The following is an 18,429-nucleotide window of genomic DNA, read 5'->3' on the forward strand; positions in this document are numbered from 1 at the left end:
CACATGGTCCCCTTTACTTTATTCGTCTGCCTGTTTGATTCCGTAGCCATCAGACTTCGGATCTGCTGCAGGCAGATACACTTACCTAAAAAGTCTGACGGTACTATCTAGCTGTGTGGCCTCGGAGGAGTTATTAAACAGCTTTGTAAGCCACAGACCCCTTATCTTTGAAGCAGGAGCAATGATGTGTTACAATCAGGGATGTTTTAAAGGCTGCATAACACAATTAAAAGCAGCGGGCACAGCAACTGAGCAACGAATATTAGCGCTAAAGTACACAGTTTGCGTATTGACTTTCCTTGAAATAGTCTCGCTGTGTAGCTCAGGCTGGCATCAAAGCGCTCCTCCTAGCTCCGCACCTGCTCCTCTTTCTGACTTTTCAACGTAAGTTTTCTCCGGTGGGTGTTCAGTTGACACGGAATCTTTCCAGGTCCAACCCATTGTAACCCCCAAACAGACTAGCCACAAGGAAAGGGGAGGGCAATGACTGGCAGCTAGTATTCGGCTGACTTTGTTTTAATTGGTTTCTAACTTCCTCGGAAAAGCCAACAACTAGTTAAGTTTAAACCACTCCAAACTTGTCCCAGGCACTGGGAATATTTCAGAGATAATCGACAAATAATCCAAAAATCTCATTGCGTTTGCTCTGTGACCTGGAAACGATACCGGACAAAGCCAAAAGCCAAAGAACTCTGGAGTGATGGAGGTGGATTTTGCTGGGACTGTCTGCAGGATTAATGGTCCCAGTCCTTTCCCCAGAGAGCATGCAGCGCCACCTAGAGGGGCTGAGGGTGGTTGCACGCGCAGCTGAGCAGAGGACTTAGGTTTCTATTGGTGAAAACTTTCTGTATTCGTTGGCAACTTCTCTCTGCACCATCAGAACCTCGGAGCTGTTGGCCGCACACCGACGAGGTGATCCGGACCTGCTGCTGCCACATGGCAAGGTGGCTATTAGGTGGATATAACGGCCAGGAGGCGCGGGTAAGCCGCGGTCCACGCGAGGTTCGCTGACTTCAGCGCTGACACATCCGAGTGGGGGAAGCTGCAGCTTGGGAGTTGGGGGCTGGGAGCTTATTTGTGCCAGTTTGGTTTCGCGCTCATTTCAGGCGGGTGTGGCGGGTCGGTGGCATCGGAGGGCAGAGTGTAGCCTCGAGGCACGGGTCCAGGGCACCCACTCGGTGGCGCGTCCCAGTGTCCCCGCGTTCCTGCGTGCAGACGCAGGCTTCGCTTTCCCGGGGTTTTTCGTTATGGTGGGCGTCACAGGCAGAGGGAAGCGAAGATGACTGGCATCCCGGCAGCGTTCCGGCTGCATCTCGGTCCTCGCGGCGTGTTCCCAAGGTTCCGCTACGCAGTGACCCCTTGAAGGCAGCCCGGAGCTGTATTGGCCTGGCTGCGGGAGGCGGGGCACTATGAAGATGAGAGGGGAGTGCGGGAGGCCTCAGTATAGGGTAACCCGAGGTCCTAGAGGTGGTCAGGACAGTGTCATGGTTACTTGGGGGCTGTGGGAAGGCGTTCCTCGGGGGAGAAGAGGATTTTTTTTTCTTTTCTTTTTTCCGGTGTGACTTTGCAAAATGAGTGCTCTTTTGGGGAGGGAGGGCTAAGGAGGGAGGGGGCCAGGTATCATCACTGGGGGCAGTAAGGAGCCTGCCCCCAGGTGGTTGCCCATAGGCCCTTAAATGCCAACTGCCCTCGACTTCTCAAGGTAGAAGAAAAACAAGGTAGAAGAAGCACATCCCACCTGAAGTCCATCCACCTGCTGATCTGGAATTGGGGCGATTCCGGACCGGACCACCTAGTGACACCAGTGCAGAGCTGCAGAGAAGTGAGAATGCTTGAGAAGGGGTATTACCCTAAATGAGAGTTTAGGCTCAGAAGAAACATGTTCTCTAGAGCTGCCCCTACCGCGCGTCCCAGTGCCGAGTATGAGATTTTTCAGTGGCAAAGAACTTAAAGCCCATTAGCAAACTCGGGGTTCCTTAGACCAGTCTCAGGGCCAAATATTTGTCAAGGCACTTCCTTGGTGAAGCCAGAGAGCCCGGGTTCCACTTCCCAGAGAGTGGAAAGAGAAATGAGCCTCCAGGAGGGAGGTACCATCGAAAGGCTTCAGGGGTTGCCTTCGGCTTTTGCAGCGAGTAACTAGTGCCGGGCCCATAGCTCCTGCCTGGCAGCGGCCAGAAGAGGCTTTATGCAAGCTTGGTCTTCTTGTAACTTTCTGTGGCAAGGGTCAAAGCATGTCTGTTTCTCCATCCCCGCAGCTCTCAGTTCCTCTTCAGCGGCCTTGCCACCTGCTCCTCACAGCCCAGATAATAGGAACTGCCTCTTCTCATTCAGTTCCTTGGGGTCTGTAGAGAGGGTGTGTGTGTGTGTGTGTGTGTGTGTAAGGAACACTGATGGAATTTGAGGGTCATGGCATCTGAGGCCGTGGTTAGTTTGCATACCATGCTCTTGTTTGTTTTCTTTTTAAAAATTAGATTTATTTTAGTTTACATTTTAGTGTTTTGTCCTCCTATATATCTGTGTACTATGTGTGTGTGTGGTGCCCAAGGAGACCACAAGAAAGCCTCGGATCCCCCAACTGTGGATGGCTGTGAGTCACCATGTGGATGCTGGGACTTGAACCTGGGTCCTTTGCAAGAGCATCAGTGCTTTTAACTACTGAGCCATCTCTCCAGCCCCCTTGTTTATTTGCTTGTTTTTACACAGACAATTTCTATGGAAAGAACTTCATTTGCTCGTGGTCCAAGTCCCCGTTCCTCTGCGTGCACACACGTGACACAATTGACAGATTTGAATAGTTTCCCTCGTCACTAATAATAGATTTCTATTCATGTGCAGAGAGATTGGCGTGGTGAACTGTGTGACTATTAACGTCTATGCAGTTCTTAAATAAGCACGCACAGGCTTCCAGAGAGAATAAATCCCAGAGACACTGGTGCCTGTCGATCCTATTCCATCTTTTCATCATGCCTCCAAAAGATCTCTGGTCGGTTCATACATTTGAGTTAAGAGGGCCTGAAGGAAGACTCAGAGGGCTTCCTAGCCATTCATCCTAGCTGGGAATGGCTCTGTGATCGTGAGGACAATGATAGCGAAGTTAACTTCTAGAGAACACGGTGTGCCTGGCTAAGACACACAAGCTACAATTCAGTTAGTTCTCACGTCCAGCTGAAGGTTGGAATGGAGCACAGAGAGGTGTGGTGCCTCGTTCAAGGTCACGGAGCTCAGAAGTGTACAACCAGCACCTTACTGACTGGGAAGTGTGTAAGTGAGTGCACGCGCGTGTGCATGTGAGTGTGTGTATGCTCTCCGCCCTGGGTTTTATCCCATATATAGAGGTGGTCTGCAGGTTGAGAATGGAGGTTCTGGAATCATCTTTCCAGCTGTGATTCTCCAAAGAGCTATGGGATGGCTGTGTGGTCATCACTTTCAGTTTTCGGAGCCATGAAATAATAATAGTATTCTCATATTGAGTAGATGCTCTCTGTCCTTCAGAATGGGAAGCATGAGCTGAGAAGGAAAAAGACGTCTTAGGGGGAAAAGAAGATTTTAGTGTGGGTGTTTTTGACACCTGGCAGCTGAGTAACCGTAAATAAATAGAGCATAGACCATGAAACCACATACCCAGCACGATTTACCCAGCACTTAGGTTGAAAATCCTCTCTTTTTAAAAAAATGATTGCATCTTTGGCTTTGCATTTGTTAAAAGAAGGAAGTGCACATTAGCCCTCCAAGGTGGGTTGTGTGTGTGTGCGTACGTGTGTGTTGTTGTCATTGTTGTTGTGGGCGGATGGAAGAATATGGAGGTCTGAGATGTGAGCGGGCATTGTCCTCAGTTGATGTCAAGTAATGAACATTTCAGTCAGGCTATTTTTTTCCTATGTTCTTCACCCCCCTTTAACTGTAACCTATTCTCGTGGATCTGAGAACATGTGAACTCTGAACATCTCTGGGGTATCCTTCTCTGCTCTTTCTTCATTTGAAAATGAGTTTTGAAAAGGTAGTTTGGGGGACAGCTAAAGAAACATTAAACACATATCAGTATGGCTCAATTGTCAAATGATCTGAATTGTCCTGTAACCTGCATAAACACAGGAGTTTTTGGCTGCTTGCTCTCATTTTAAAGTCTTCTGGAGCTTTAATGTCTGAGAAGCAAGTGCACAATGTAGCACGAATTCTAGTTGATCTTAAGTAATCAAAACCCAGAGTCAGACGGAGGGGCTAAAGCTGAAGAGCAGAGCAGAGCAGCAAGTCACTAGAGAGACCTTTTACCTCTACCAATGCTCAGCCGGAAGGGGCGATCCTCAGACTGCCTAGACAGCACTGTGCCTCTCCCAAACCTCAGATTCCAATGAGCTCTTGTCTCCTCCTCCTTAAATACCACGCTCCGCCAGGCCATATCACCACTGTCTCCACCTCTCTAGTGCTGGGATTAAAGGGGTGGTTTTCCAAGTGCTGGGATCACCTTTGTGTGAGTTCTATTTCTCTTTTTTAGACAGACTCATTCTCATGAATCCCAGGGTGACCTCAAGGCCTGAGATTAAAGGTGTGTGCCACCACTCCCTGGCCTCTAATGGCTTAGTTCTGCACTCTGATGTTCAGGCAGGATTTATTTATTAAAACATAAACAAAATATCACTACAGCACACCATCATCACGGGGCCCGGCAGCACGTGGTGAGTAGGGTTCTTCTGGGGGAGTTTGGGTCCTGAGGTTTAAACTTCTTTCCTTCACCTGTGGGTCTGAGAAAATAAGGGCTAAATTGGTTTGGCCTGGGTCTCTGGGGTCTACTATTTGAAAACAGTTTTTTTAGACTGTGTGTGCCTTCCCTAAGAGGTAGCCCCATTAACGTCTTCTCGTGGACTCTGAGGATAAAGTGGTGAGTTTCTGTTCTTTCCTTCTTCCTTCTCTTTTCCCTCTTCTTCTTTCCTTCCGGAACCCAAGTTAATTTCATGTCGGGTGTCCACATTTCTGGACCATCTTCTCTCATTTAAGGATTTCCAGGTTTGCTCCCATACCAAGTGTTTCTTAGTTATCCTGAACATTTAATAGTTTTCATCTTGTTCTCATCCTCTTTGGAAAGCAAGAGAGTTTATTCTTATCTGAAATATCTTGAAAGATTGTACCCTAACCAAAGTATAAGTGTGTGTGTGAATGTGTGGATGTGTGTGTGTGTGTGTGTGTGTGATTTAGAACAGTTCAAGGCACAAACTGAATGCTGTACTATGACCAGATGAGCAGGCCGATGGCAGAAGAAAACTGCTAGAGAGAAAAAGTGGGTGGGAAATGGGGACAGCACACACCTAGGTGGTGAAAAGGTGATGGTAGCATTTCCCTAAAGACCCAGACACCGAAGTGATAAAGGCGTGGAGTGTCCCAGGAAGGATAGGGGTGTCATAGATGTAGCAAATTAAGTCTCTTTTTTCAAATTTCTTTACTTGTAAGATTTTCTAATGGAAAATTTCCACTTGCAAGTAGAAAGGCTAGTGTAATGAATAGTGCTCTCTTCTCCCAATTAAAGCAACGCAAGAAATCCTGCTCTTTCTAAGCCTTTCTGTATGTGCTTCTAAAAGATAGGCACGCAACCATACACACCACAGTGCTTAACATTAGGGCCTTGTTTCCTGGCTCTCAACCAGGTCACAGACTTGGCCCCTGTGGTGCTGTTTGAAAGACAGGGTACATGTCTGAGCATGTGTCATACTCAAGAGATAGGTGTGATAGCTGTCCAGAAGCCATCTAGAATGATGTTTCTCTCTCTCTCTCTCTCTCTCTCTCTCTCTCTCTCTCTCTCTCTCTCTCTCTCTCTGTCTCTCTCTCTGTCTCTCTCTCTGTCTCTCTCTCTCTCTCTGTCTCTCTCTCTCTCTGTCTCTCTCTCTCTCTCTCTCTCTCTCTCTCTCTCTCTCTCTCTCTCTCCCCTAAACAGTGCTGTTGTGGTGAGTTCACTTTTACTTCCCCTCCCTCTGCATGCTATTTTAGGCTCATTTCTTCATCATCTCTTAACTCTCCTTCTCTCTCCTGCTTTCTTCTACCATTTCCGTACCTCCGCAGCCTTGTGGCTGGCGTTCCTCTGATGACCCCGCTTTGATTCACCAGCCCCCTAGTCTTCCTAGGTCTTCTTTAAGGGAGAGGGACACTTCTTCCTGTTCCAATACAAAAATAGCATTGCTGAGATCGATATAAAACTCAGATGCCATATGACTCTTGTTTGCCATGGAAGTCAATGAACTTTAGTGGGTGCCATTGCCGGGGTTGCTTTCAGAACCCTTTCCCTACCTCAGAAGTAAGCCTGCTTCTCTTTAGCCAACCGCTTTCCCTCTCCTCCATTCCAAGAGCTGCCAACCTACTCCGCCTGTGCAGATTCACCTGTTCTGGTCGTCTGACATAAATACTTAGAAAAGGGAAATGTCTTTTGTGTCTGACTTCGTTTACTTGGCTCACTCCCAGTAGCATTCTTTTTAATCATGACTAAGCACTATTTCGCAGCATGCTTGCCAGACCCTTTGTTCATGTAGTATTGGTTGGTGGACATTTGCGGTGTTTCCTCTTTTCTGTCTGTGGTGAGCAAGTGCTGCTCCCACATTCAAGTATGAGGCTTGTTGAACATCCTTTTCCATTTTTTTTTTTAATGAGTCTGTAGACGAGTTCCTAGATGAGATGGTCGGTTTGTGTTAACCCTGGGGATGTACCAGACATTTTCCCCCATGGCAACTCATTGTATTTTGCTCATGTGTGGAAATCTAGGCCTCTTTCAAGGACAAGTACCAACTCAAATGTTTCTGCGTTGACAGGTATTTTTCAGTGTTTCAGTTAGTCTTTAATTATGTTCACATATATTTCTGGTTTCACATTTGTTGCTTTGTTGGTTTTTTGGTTTGTTTGCTTGCTTGCTTTGTTTTTTGAGACAGAATCTTGCTCCTCCTGCCTCTGCCTCTTGAATGTTGGATTTACAGGTGGTTTACTATTGTTTTCCATCTGTAACATTACAAATGGACTATTACTCGAGCAATGATCTCTCAAGTGCGGGGTATTTTTCGGGTACAAGAAGGTTCATTGGAAAACAAAAATAATGTTGTTTTTACACGTGCTTTATAATTATACAGAATATTAAAGTAGAGAATGTGTGGGACATATAAATGAAACTCTCTTCTTTTTCAGGGGAAGAAGGAGAAAGAACCATGTCCTGGTATGTTTGCTAGGCAAGTGTTATACCCACTGAGCCACACCCACAGACCCTTTAACTTTTATTTTGAGACAGAATCTTGACACGTTGCCCAATCTGTCTATCAGTTTAGAATCACCAGCCTCTTGAGTAGCTGGGATTACAAGCATCTACCACCTAGTCCTCCAGTTCTTAATCTTCCTTTTCTTTTCTTTTTCTTTTTTTTTTTTTTTTTGGTTTTTCAAGACAGGGTTTCTCTGTAGCTTTGGAGCCTGTCCTGGAACTCCCTTTGTAGACCAGGCTGGCCTCGAACTCACAGAGATCCGCCTGCCTCTGCCTCCCGAGTGCTGGGATTAAAGGCGTGCGCCACCACCGCCCGGCAATCTTCCTTTTCTTGCTGCTGTTTGAGACAGCATCTCACTGTGGAGGCCACACTGGCCTTGAACTCTTTAGTAGCTCAGCTGATCCTGTAATTCAAGTTCCTCCTGCCTTAGCCTCCCAAGTGCTGAAATCCTAGGCACAAGCCCCCACTCCCAGCTTCTTAATTCTGCCCTTGAAAATAAATCTGATAGGAATGTCTTCAAGATCACATTGCCAAGGAAACTGGTGGTTTCTTGCTGATGTCAGCTGGTGTGTGCCATATGACTCCTCACAAAAGGACTTCTGGCTTAGGCATCACTCTTCCATTTTGTTCTACTTCTGCTGATTGCCAAAGTAAAGCTTGGGGCAAGTCCCCTCATGGTTCCATCTCATTTCTCAAACTGATACATTAGCACCTGAGCTCACGTGAGTGTTCACCGAGAAAGCTAAGAGTGGGAAGTGGGAACCATGCAACGGCCGTAGGAAGTTGGTCACTTGTGGATCTGAGGCAACTCTGTGTTTCTTCAGGTGAATATCCGGTGTTCTCCCATCCTTGCCTTAGGGCTGCCCCCTCATCCGCGCCACCACACACATTACTTTTAATGGCTCTCTGTCCTTCTTCCTTGTGCCTCTGACAGCAAGCCTATAGAGCTACTGGCAAATCTCTTTTTACTAAAGAGGACCGGAGAGGAAGCAGTGCCTGTGACGTCACCCAGCAGCCACTGCAATAAGATGCTGTGTCCTTCCTGCTGACCTTGCTATAAGATAATGTTCACCAGTTACAGTAAAGCTTTGACCTTTAAAAAAAAAAATCTCTGTTTGCTCTGATGCTAGATGCTGTCTAGAAGCTTGGAGCTGTGTTGCTAGGCATATTAATGTTTTCAGTTTGACATGATAGATTCAGAGTCTGAGCTTACTTGGGGATGTGAATCTTTGTTTAAAGTCAGAGTCTGAAGGGAAGTAGGCCCCGAGAGAGACTGAAGAGGGTATAGGGAAATATTCATGAATTTGATCACATGCTATGGTTGAAGAATTACTAATTTTTGGCCACATTTGCTTACTACTGGGTGTTTTTAGTAACACACCAGGAAATGTGTTGTAATGAATTTCTTTGTGGGTATGTGGAGAAAGGGGGCCTGGTGTGCTATTGGTGGTCACAGCATTGGCATTATGGGAACGCTATGGAGGGCCAGCCAATGCTGTAAATGGAACTACCAAATGGTGTAAGAGTCTCACTTCTGGATAAATGTCTAAAAGAAGTGAACTCATCATGCCAGAGATATCCGCAATCCTGTGTTCACCATGACTGTTCACTATAGCCAACATATGTAATGTAAGCAACTTAAATGCCCATCAGCAGATGAATAAATTTAAAAATTTTTTAAATGCAGTGTATACGCACAACAGAATACTAGTCAACCTATCTTAAATGATCCAATCAGGAAAATCCATCACGGGTATGCTTGGGTTTAATCAATTCCCGATGTCGTCAAGTTGACAACCAAGGTTAGCCATTACACCCCCCAAGTTGCTTTAATCATGACGTTTGTCACAGAGGTAGAAAACAAACTGGGGGCTTGAGCCCTAGGGAATCATGGGGCCATTTTGAAGTGTGACTCAAAGTAAGATTGGAGCTAGTAAGAAAAGCAGAGGGGGGCAGCAAAAATACTATGAGCAAAGTTGCTCACTGATGTATATTTCATAGTAATGAAAAGCTGGAAATAAATATGAATGTCGGGTCTGGCTATGTACACCAGGGAAAGTGGTAGGAAGTTAAGACAAGGGGCTGGAGAGATAGCTGCTCTAGCAGAAGGCAGGGAATCAGTCCCAGCTCTCATATAGTGGATCTCAGCTGCTTGTAATCCTGTTCCAGGGAATCTGATGCCCTCTCCTGACCTCCATAGGGACCAGGCACACACATGGTAAACATATATACATTTAGACAAAGCATTCATACGATAAAAAATAAAGATACAAAATTAAAAAAGAAGTTAAAAAGTGTGTGAATAACCTTTACGTTGCATTGTTGAAAAGCATAATATAAATTACAGAACGTGTCCACTGTGAAACTGCGAAACTGTGAAGCTTTAAATGAGAACGGCCCCCATAGGCTCATACCTTTGAATGCTTGGTCCCCAGTTGGTGAACTGTTTGGGAAAGACTAGGAGGTGTGACCTTATATGAGGATATGTATCACTGGGCGTGGACTTTGAGTTTTAACCCCCCCCCACTAGGCCCAATCTCAGCCCCCACCCCCTGCTACTGTCTTTCGAATCAGGATGTAGAGCCCTCAGCTATGGCTCCAGCACCATGTCTGCCTGCTTCCTGCCATGGTGACCATGAACTAACCCTCTGGAACTATAAAAAAGACCCCAGTTAAATGCTCTCTTTGATAAGAGTTCCCTTGGTCACGGTGTCTCTTCACAACAATGGAACAGTAACTAAGAAGATCCGATGAGTGTGCTTGAACAAGAAGACAAAACAAATCTTTGGGTCTGACGTAGGTGGATCATTCCTTGCAAAGAGCGTGGGAGGGATGGAATAGCCAGTAGTTATCTGTGGGACTGAAGAAGGGTTTTTGGAGCGTTGAGTGACAGGAACTCTTCACCTCTTGTTCTAGGGCTCTGTGTTTGGGGCCTTTATAGAAACCTATTTTTTTTTTTTTGTAAATAAAATCCAAAGTAACTATTCCATCTCTTCCACGCCCTTTGCAACACATCATACACACATACACAAAGAGTGTATCCTTCATCTGCATTACTCCAAACCATGTAACCTAGAATACAGGGCCTTCAAATCAAGGAAATCTAAAGACTTTTAAGAACAATTTTTATATGTAGTTTCTTTTGGTGTGTTTGAAGTTGTATCTTGTCAATGTCCACGTGGAGTGAGAAAAATTCTATATCTTTAGGAGGCTTGTGTTCATTTCTATTCTTGTTAAGAATGATTACATCCCAATAATTGAACAACCACATCTACCTAAGAAGGCATTTATCTCTTGACTTTATTTCCAAATTGTTGGTTATGTTCATCTATTCCATAAGCATTTATTAAGCTCTTACATGCAACTGAAGACATGGGGGATATGATGTGGCAGAGAACAAATAAAACTCTTGTTGTCATGGAGCTTACAGTTGGGGGCAGAGGAAGACTCAGAGGGAAGGAGCGGGAAAAGAATCAGGAAGTTATGTTTCTGTGACGACATTTGAACAGAGTGACAGAGTAGGAGGTGACCAGGGAACTACCTTTAATTAGGAAAGATTTCCTTGAGGAAGTAATTCAAAACTAAGGCATGCATGACAAGGGAGGACCAGGCTGTGCTCACTTGAGGGAAGAGCACTTCAAGCAGAGGTGAACTGTACCCTTGGGGTGGTGAGAATTGAGGGCCTGAGAGCTTGTTGTGTTGTTGGGGCTGGCAAAGGATGAGAAAGGTAAATGAGAGGTCTTCAGGGTCATGACAAGCCTTAAAGACAAGGTAAGAACTGTGGATTTCATTTGTGATTTGATGGGAATCCTTTGGGGTTTGATTGGGAGAATGAGATGAAGTTTGGGTTTATAAAGGGTTTCTCTGAATGCCTGAGGTTGTGGTTGGGGAAGGGCAGAAGGAGGGAAGCTATTCTCCACAGTGAAGTCCTAGGTGGGTGTCCAAGTGGGAGAAGACAGTGGCTTAGATGGACATGCCAGCTCTAAACTTGTTCAGGGGTTAAATATGGAGAGCTGGGAATGCATGGGGTCACACATGGCTCCTAAATTGTAGACTCAGGGGACTGAGAAATTTACTTCCTGGGATGGGGAAAGAAAGAGAGGAACAGGTTTGGAAGAGGCGGCTTTAGAGTCTGATTTAGGTGTATTAAGTTGAGGGTCAGTGGGAAAATGTCAAGTTAATATGATAACTTGCCTGGAGCGGAGGGGAAGTCAGATAGAAATGCGCACGTGCAAATCAGCTTCACACAGCGTGATGACAGTTAACACTCTGGAGTCGACTCTAAATTTTCATATTCAGTTACACTTGGATGTGATACTCTTGCCTGTTGACTGGATCGAGTAGAATAAACCTCTGGCATGTCTGTGATAGTCTTGAGAGAGGATTCAACCATAAGGGTTCTGACCTAATCTGTGGACTAACCCACCGAGGGATTAGAAATTTGAATAGGCTATGCCAAAGTGGGATGGTTGGAAGAAGCAAGACATCGAAGGCGTGCTGAGAAGGGCATGTCTTATTCAGGCCCCTTCTTGCTTCTGACTTTGCCACACACTCCCACAGCCATGACACACTGGGTCACTACACCCAGTAACAAGGGTTATGTGACCAAGGACTGAAGCCACTGAAAACATGAGCCCAATCAGTCCTTAAGATGCTTTTCTCTCTGGTGTTTGGACACAAAGACATAAAGCCAATCTCATGTGTGGTGGCACTCTTCATTTGGGCTGAACTTGCTCAGAAGGACTGGGTCTTGTGAAGGCTGGTTTGGTTGGACCACCTTGCTCCCAAAGACGGACAGGAAAAAGAAATGTTTGCTGAAATCGCCCGAGTGTTTCTTCTCACTGTGCAGACCAACGTTTTAGCCATCATCACCCTCCCTATGGCCAAAGCAGAAAGAACCATTTTAAAGATGGATTCTAGAGCCACAGCGTCATTTAAAAATATTAAAAACTCATATTGAATTCCTATAGATGTGGCGAATATTCAAGCTGATGCAAACTACGCGGCACCAGGGTCTTAGTGGTTGTCTTCCTGACTTTGCTCTAAGGCTAGAATGAACTCCAAAGAATGTGCTAGAAAAGTGTCTTGACTTTTACACGGCACTCCCATTTTTGATTTGATAGGGAATTTTTTATCATAATTCCTTTGGTATGTTGTTGTTTTGCATTATTAGTTGAGCTTTGTGGCTTCTTCAGTTAAGCTCACACTGGCAAAAATGTTTCTTATCTCTATATCAAACTCTCAAGATTTACTGCTATTTTTGTTTGTTTGTTTTGTTTCTCTGATTTAGTCATTTATCTTTGACTTGAAAATACAAGGAGTTAATGTGAGGTATAAAGGAATTATTTGCTTTTGTTTGCTTGTTTATTTTTTTGCTTATTAACAATAATATATAATATAATATAATATATAATAACATATAATTTATAACAATAATATATAACAAAAATATGACTGGACTTTTATTTATCTAGGATGATTCTTGCTCATTGCAGATAAATTCTTCAGACCTCCAGCTGGCCATGTGATGAATTCAAGGACCATGCCTGGTGGTACAGCAACCACCGGAGAGCTATGTTTCGAGCACACTCCCTCCACACCAGGAAGGATGGTGTCCCAGTCCACAGACCAGCAAGATTGTCCTGTGGACCCCTGGGAAGGGATCAGTGGTGCCTGTGAGGATGCTGACAGTTCACCCCCGCTCCTGGACACTGACCACCCTCTTTGCCAGTTAGATGTGAGGCTCCTGCGGCATAAAGCCTGCTGGATCAACCAGCCATGTGTGGAGCAGCCTCTGCAAGACTTATTCACCCAGAGAGCAACAGTGCAGAGCAATGGGAAACACTTGGGGGTGGGCACTCCCTCCCCCGTGGGCCTTCCACTGTTGTCCCACCGGGACTCCCTAGCTGAGACACCCCTGTCTGAGAATACTGCCAATGGCCCTGGGGGAAAGAATGGTGACTTTTCCCTGCCTACGGAAGAGCAAGAGGTTCATCCGCAGCACAAATCTCTGCTCAGAAACCCTAAGACTGTGGCCACTTCCTCATGCCCTAAGGAAGACAGTGCCCGTTTTGAGTCTCCTCCTTTGACAGCTTCTACAGATGACGGTAAATCTACCTGGTGACTTCCTTTATTCTTCTCCATCCACGTGTTTGTCTGGGCTTGGCTCAAAAGTCTGCCTATTGTCTTGCCGTGAGAAATGACGTTCATGGCCTTCTACTTTGACCAGAAGCCAATGCGTGAGCTCCTTTAATGTCACCACAGCCCATATTCTGTGATGGTCACAACAGGTGGATCAGATATCATCTCCTCCTTCCACTGAGAGAAAGGTCATCGTTTTAGCTCAGTATAGTTCAAGTGCTGGGCCGGGACCTTAGAAGGGAGGGTCAGCGGTGAAGAGGTTATCATTCCTAGCTGGCAGATGTGAAAACACTCAAGGCTTTATTTGCAGGGAGAACATTAGAAACACTCAACCCGCTGTGGGTGGGGAAGGCGGATGACGAACGTGCCTCACCTGTGCTAGTTCCAGCACAGACAGCTGCGAAAATAGCAAGTTTGAAAACAGTAGCCACAATACTCCCTGGTGTGAAAACAAGGGCTCCCTTGCTGTGAAGCAGTGCACAGATTCCCAAAATAGAAAGCTGAATGAATTGGTCCAACCAAAGCCCCAGGCAAGGTCCAACTAGTTGTCTTTATTTTATGTCAAAGGATTCATTACTTTATATCCATACTGTGAGTTTAGAGCCCTGCTTCAAATAGTGTGGGAAGCATTCTGTTGTTGTTGTTTGTTGCAAATAATTTTCAAAGCTGTCACCTGCCTGTTTTCAGCCTGTGTGTGTATTTATCTTCCTGTCTTTCAGAGGCTAATGTTGAGGCAACCACATTTGAGCGAAATGTCTCTCAAAACAGGCCTCTCTCTCTCTCTCTCTCTCTCTCTCTCTCTCTCTCTCTCTCTTTCTCTCTCTCTTTCTTTCATCCACCCAGGTGGTTACTTCTCAGGATAAAGAGCAGCTTGCTTGCGGATTTAGAGGTTGCTAAGTGAGAGACGACTTTGCTGTTAGATTGCCTCCTGGAGGAAGTCTTTCCCCACATAAACCATCATGGTGACAAGTTAAAGCAGCCACTGACTGCCGATGGCCTCTGAGGCCCAAACCCACTTGTCATAGCCTTGTACAAGCCGTTCTTCAACTTAGCACTACTTTTGTGTCTTTGTCTTTCTCCTGGATAAAACAATGGGACAAAATGAACCCCAAAGCAAGGACAAGTACTGCGGCCCCTGTTGTCCGAAGGCAGGGTTTCCCAGCAATCCTATTCAGTATTTTGAGGTGTTCTATTTGTTTTGTTTCAGAGATGAGCTCTCCCTCTTTAGTCCAGGCTGGGTCTTAGACTCATAGCCGTCCTCTCACTTCCGCTTCCTGAGGGCTAAGATGACAGGCGTGAGTCATCATGTCTGACAAGACTGTCTTGAGCTTGGCGAAGAGATTCCTCCTGTGCCGTTAAGAAACAGAAGCCCAGAAGTGCCTGGGTTCTCTCTTCCTTTAGTATGGTGCAGCACAAAGAAGGAACATTGTCCATTAAGACACAGGCTTTCCTTAGACCCCCACGCCTCTAACGGCAGCTGTGGGGAGCATTTCCTGAGGCTGTAGAAGCAATCCTCCTGCGTACTATTGGTTAAACAGGATCTACATGTTTACAAAATACCTTTACCTTCTCTATCTCCTTATGTGTAACTGGTAATAATCCCAACTCAAGACATGAGAGAATCTATGACTGAGGTATAACAGGGCTGGGCACCATTCTGCAGGATCTTGCTTTCTCCTCTACTCTCAGGTTTGCGCCTATGACGAAGGGGCTCAAACCTGCCAGCTTCCTGTTTTTGTTTAAAAAAAAAAAAGACAAACCAGCAATTTAGTTTCTTTCATCAGTAGTGGTATTCTGGTTACAGTGGCAGAGATGGTGAATGGCCTTCATATCCTACCCCCAAAATGTTTACCAACCGCAGCCAAGAAATCCTCCGTCTTCCATGTCCAACCCACTTTGGTCAACATGAGGCGTCAGGGTGATACTGGCAGCGTTTGCCTGGCAGCAGAGAACCCACAGCCCCCAGAACGTTGGCAGGATCTTATTTTAATTTAGCAGGTCAGGAAACCTCAGCTTCTCCGGCTGTCATGAAATTTCACTTCCTTCCAAGGCTGCAGTTAGCAGCTCTGTGATAGGAAGCCCTCTCTACGGTGCCCATTGCCAGGAAGGAGTGGGGGGGTGGGGACGCAAGAATGGATGACACAGTGTCATAGGCATTGGGCTTGACTGGGGGACTCTTTGTTTTCAGATTACTTGTGTATGTAACAGGAAGTCTGGGGCCAATTGCCACGAGCTGGGGAAGAGATCCTGTAATTCTTAAGGCCACCTTCCCATCTCTTGTGGGTATTTCCCGTGACCTGCTCATCTTCCCACCATCTTTGCTCCACTGTTCCCTCTGTTCTGGTGGTTTCCCGTGGTACCTCTCAGTCACTCCATTAGAAATGATTGACAGCAAGGCTGTGTCTACAGGCCTTGTCATCAGAAGTCTCTTTCTTCTTCCATCCCCCACATCTTTCTAGAACTGTACCTTTCCCCTACCCCTTGATGGTGTTGAAGACTTGCACCTACAATTGGTTTTGTTTGTTTAGATAATCTTTGAATTTGTTCTCCCCATTTTTTCTCTGTCTTTGTATGCATGCATGAGTGTGTGCATGCGTGTGTATATGTGTGTGTTTTCTTTTGTGTTGTGTGTTCACCTGCATGCATGCACACATGGAGGCCAGAGGTCAATGTCAGGTGACTGCTATCATTCTCCATCCACCCTTCTTTTGGAGACAGAGTCTCTCACTGAGCCGGCAGCTCACTAATTTGTCTAAACTACTAAGCCCAAGGACACTTCTGTACCTGCTTCTCCAGCACTGAGATTACAAGTGCTGTGCCCGATATAACAGGAGACTGAACTTGGGTCCTAAACTCAGGTCCTAGAGCTTGTATAGCAAGCACTTTCTTGACCAAGCCATGTCTCCAGGCCCCCTTTCTCCATTTTATTATTATTTTTTATAGTTCTTTTTAAAGATTTATTTATTTATTATGTATACAGTATTCTGTCTGCATGTACACCTGCACGCTGGAAGAAGGCACCAGATCTCATTACAGATGGTTGTGAACCACCATGTGGGTGCTGGGAACTGAACTCAGGACCTCTGGAAGAGCAGCCAGTGCTCTTAACGGCTGAGCTACACCAACGGTGCCTTATGGCTGTGCCTTTTGTATGCCCATTCAGGATGATGCACACCCTTTTAATGCCTAGCTGTATTGGCAGGTGCTGCTCGGAGCAGCAGAAGAAGCCATTCTTGGAATTTCTTCCCGCTAGAGACATTTGTGCTGCCCACTGATGTGGACAAGGTGAGTGGATCTTCTCAACCACTGAGAGCCTGAGTCCTTCGGTAGCGTCTCTCAGATGTGACTGTGGAAACCACCCTGGCGAGGCACAGCCAAACGGCTCTGCTCAGTGTTTAATGGAGGCTGCCAGGAGAAGTTTCCAGGCACCGTGTGCTCAGTTGTCCGTGACTGATGCACTATGCCAGGTGCTGCGCCCCACTTCCTGAGAGTGTCCTATCATAAGAAAGTCAACTTGGTGGCTGGGGTTGGGGCTCAGTAGGAGAGTGCTTGCCTAGCATATGTGATGTTAAGTTCAATCTCCAGTCCTGAAAAGGAATTAATTCAGTTTGGTATATCTGTGTCTCTGAATGTGGGTTATGTCAGAATTTAGTTAAATCAACAGCTATATGTATCTGCACTCAGGTCACTTAAGTGACACTTCTCCAGTTTTGAAATCTGATCCAAAGTTGGAAGCAAAGTTGATCGTGCTCCTGTTTGAACTGACTATGGTTTTTTTCCTGTAGGAAAATGTCCACTTCTATGCGGCAGACATGATTATCTCCGCATTGGAGACTATGAAGTGCCACCTCATGAGTCAACAGCTGCCGGAGATCTGGGGCACAGAGGAGGCCAGTGGGTCTCGTGGGGACCATCAGACCGAGGCTGAAGTGGCCTTTTACACCCCTGCAAGGCCGGAGCCAGGGTCCTCCACTTCCTCAGACAGTGGCTATGAAGGCAAGTTGGGCAAACGCTTGAATCTGAGGGTTGTGATCTCTGCACACACTGTCTGTCCTCTGTCCAGTCCAGAAGGAGGGACATATTTCAGTCCTTTGAAAATGTGACCAACCCATGGCCCGTTGGGAACATGCATCCTAGGTTAGCCATGGATGTGGCAATTCAAAATCTGAAACTAACTTAGAACATTTTGAGGTGTGTGTGTGTGTGTGTGTGTGTGTGTGTGTGTGTGTGTGTGTGATATGTTATTTTCAGTGACTCAGTTTTGAGGGCCTTTGGTGGTGTATGTACTTTGTTGCTGATAATGCCACTTTGCACATGTGGATGATCTCCTAGGCTGCTGTCTTGCCTTGTGATTGGTGCTCATGATCCATCTTTTGGCCAATACTGCATTACTTGTTTTGTTTTTCCTTGGATTTCATTCTGCCTTTTCATGGTGGCTGTTGTCTCCTGTCTTCCTTTGTTTTCCATCACATAGCATCCCCCTACCTTTCCTTCCATGTTTTTTAGCCAACAATGAACCTGCCATGTACTTGGTGATGGGATTCAGTGGTGGCAGGACATTTTCCACGTTCTCTGTTTCCCTTAGTACAACCTTATGTCTAGCTTCAAGGTGAGCAGAGGTAAGCTCTAATTTAACATGACTACACTATTCATCTAAAACCCCCTACTGGGGGGTGGGAGGCTATGGCTTGACTCTCTCTTCTGTCTGTGTAGATTGTGTTGCCAAATAAGATCACATTCACGCGTTCTAGGTGGACACGAACTTCAGACGGCCATAATTCAACCCAGCATAAGTACGTGCCCTGCGCTATATATTTCATGGCCAGTTTGGCTTTTTTATTTTTATTTTGCCTCTGTTAGTTTTATTTTAAACTTTGTGTTATACTGGGAAATTTTCAAACATATCGAAAAGCAGACAGATTGTAACAGCCTGTTTCACCCAATTATAGTGAATAAGAGATCCTAAACTAGCTTCCTGCTGCTTTTAATCCTTGAAGCTCTGCAGCTTTATCCCTGCTACCGATCCAATTTCTGTCAGTTGGGAGCTACACTGTTCTTTCTCCCT

The 18,429-nt window shown here is 45.8% G+C and overlaps 1 protein-coding gene across 1 annotated transcript in view; it reads left to right on the top strand.

Moving 5' to 3' along the window:
* The first annotated feature begins 856 nt into the window (after positions 1 to 856).
* Rubcnl (rubicon like autophagy enhancer) overlaps positions 857 to 18,429 on the top strand; it is a 32,335-nt gene continuing 14,762 nt past the window's right edge. The window contains exons 1-4 of the mRNA XM_075949717.1: positions 857 to 981; positions 12,719 to 13,330; positions 16,567 to 16,649; positions 17,150 to 17,360. Coding sequence (XP_075805832.1) covers positions 12,751 to 13,330; positions 16,567 to 16,649; positions 17,150 to 17,360 — 874 coding nt within the window. The 5' untranslated portion in view covers positions 857 to 981; positions 12,719 to 12,750. The remainder of the gene's footprint in view (positions 982 to 12,718; positions 13,331 to 16,566; positions 16,650 to 17,149; positions 17,361 to 18,429) is intronic.

Source organism: Microtus pennsylvanicus, chromosome 15, assembly GCF_037038515.1.
Source record: "Microtus pennsylvanicus isolate mMicPen1 chromosome 15, mMicPen1.hap1, whole genome shotgun sequence".
NCBI lineage: Eukaryota > Metazoa > Chordata > Mammalia > Rodentia > Cricetidae > Microtus > Microtus pennsylvanicus.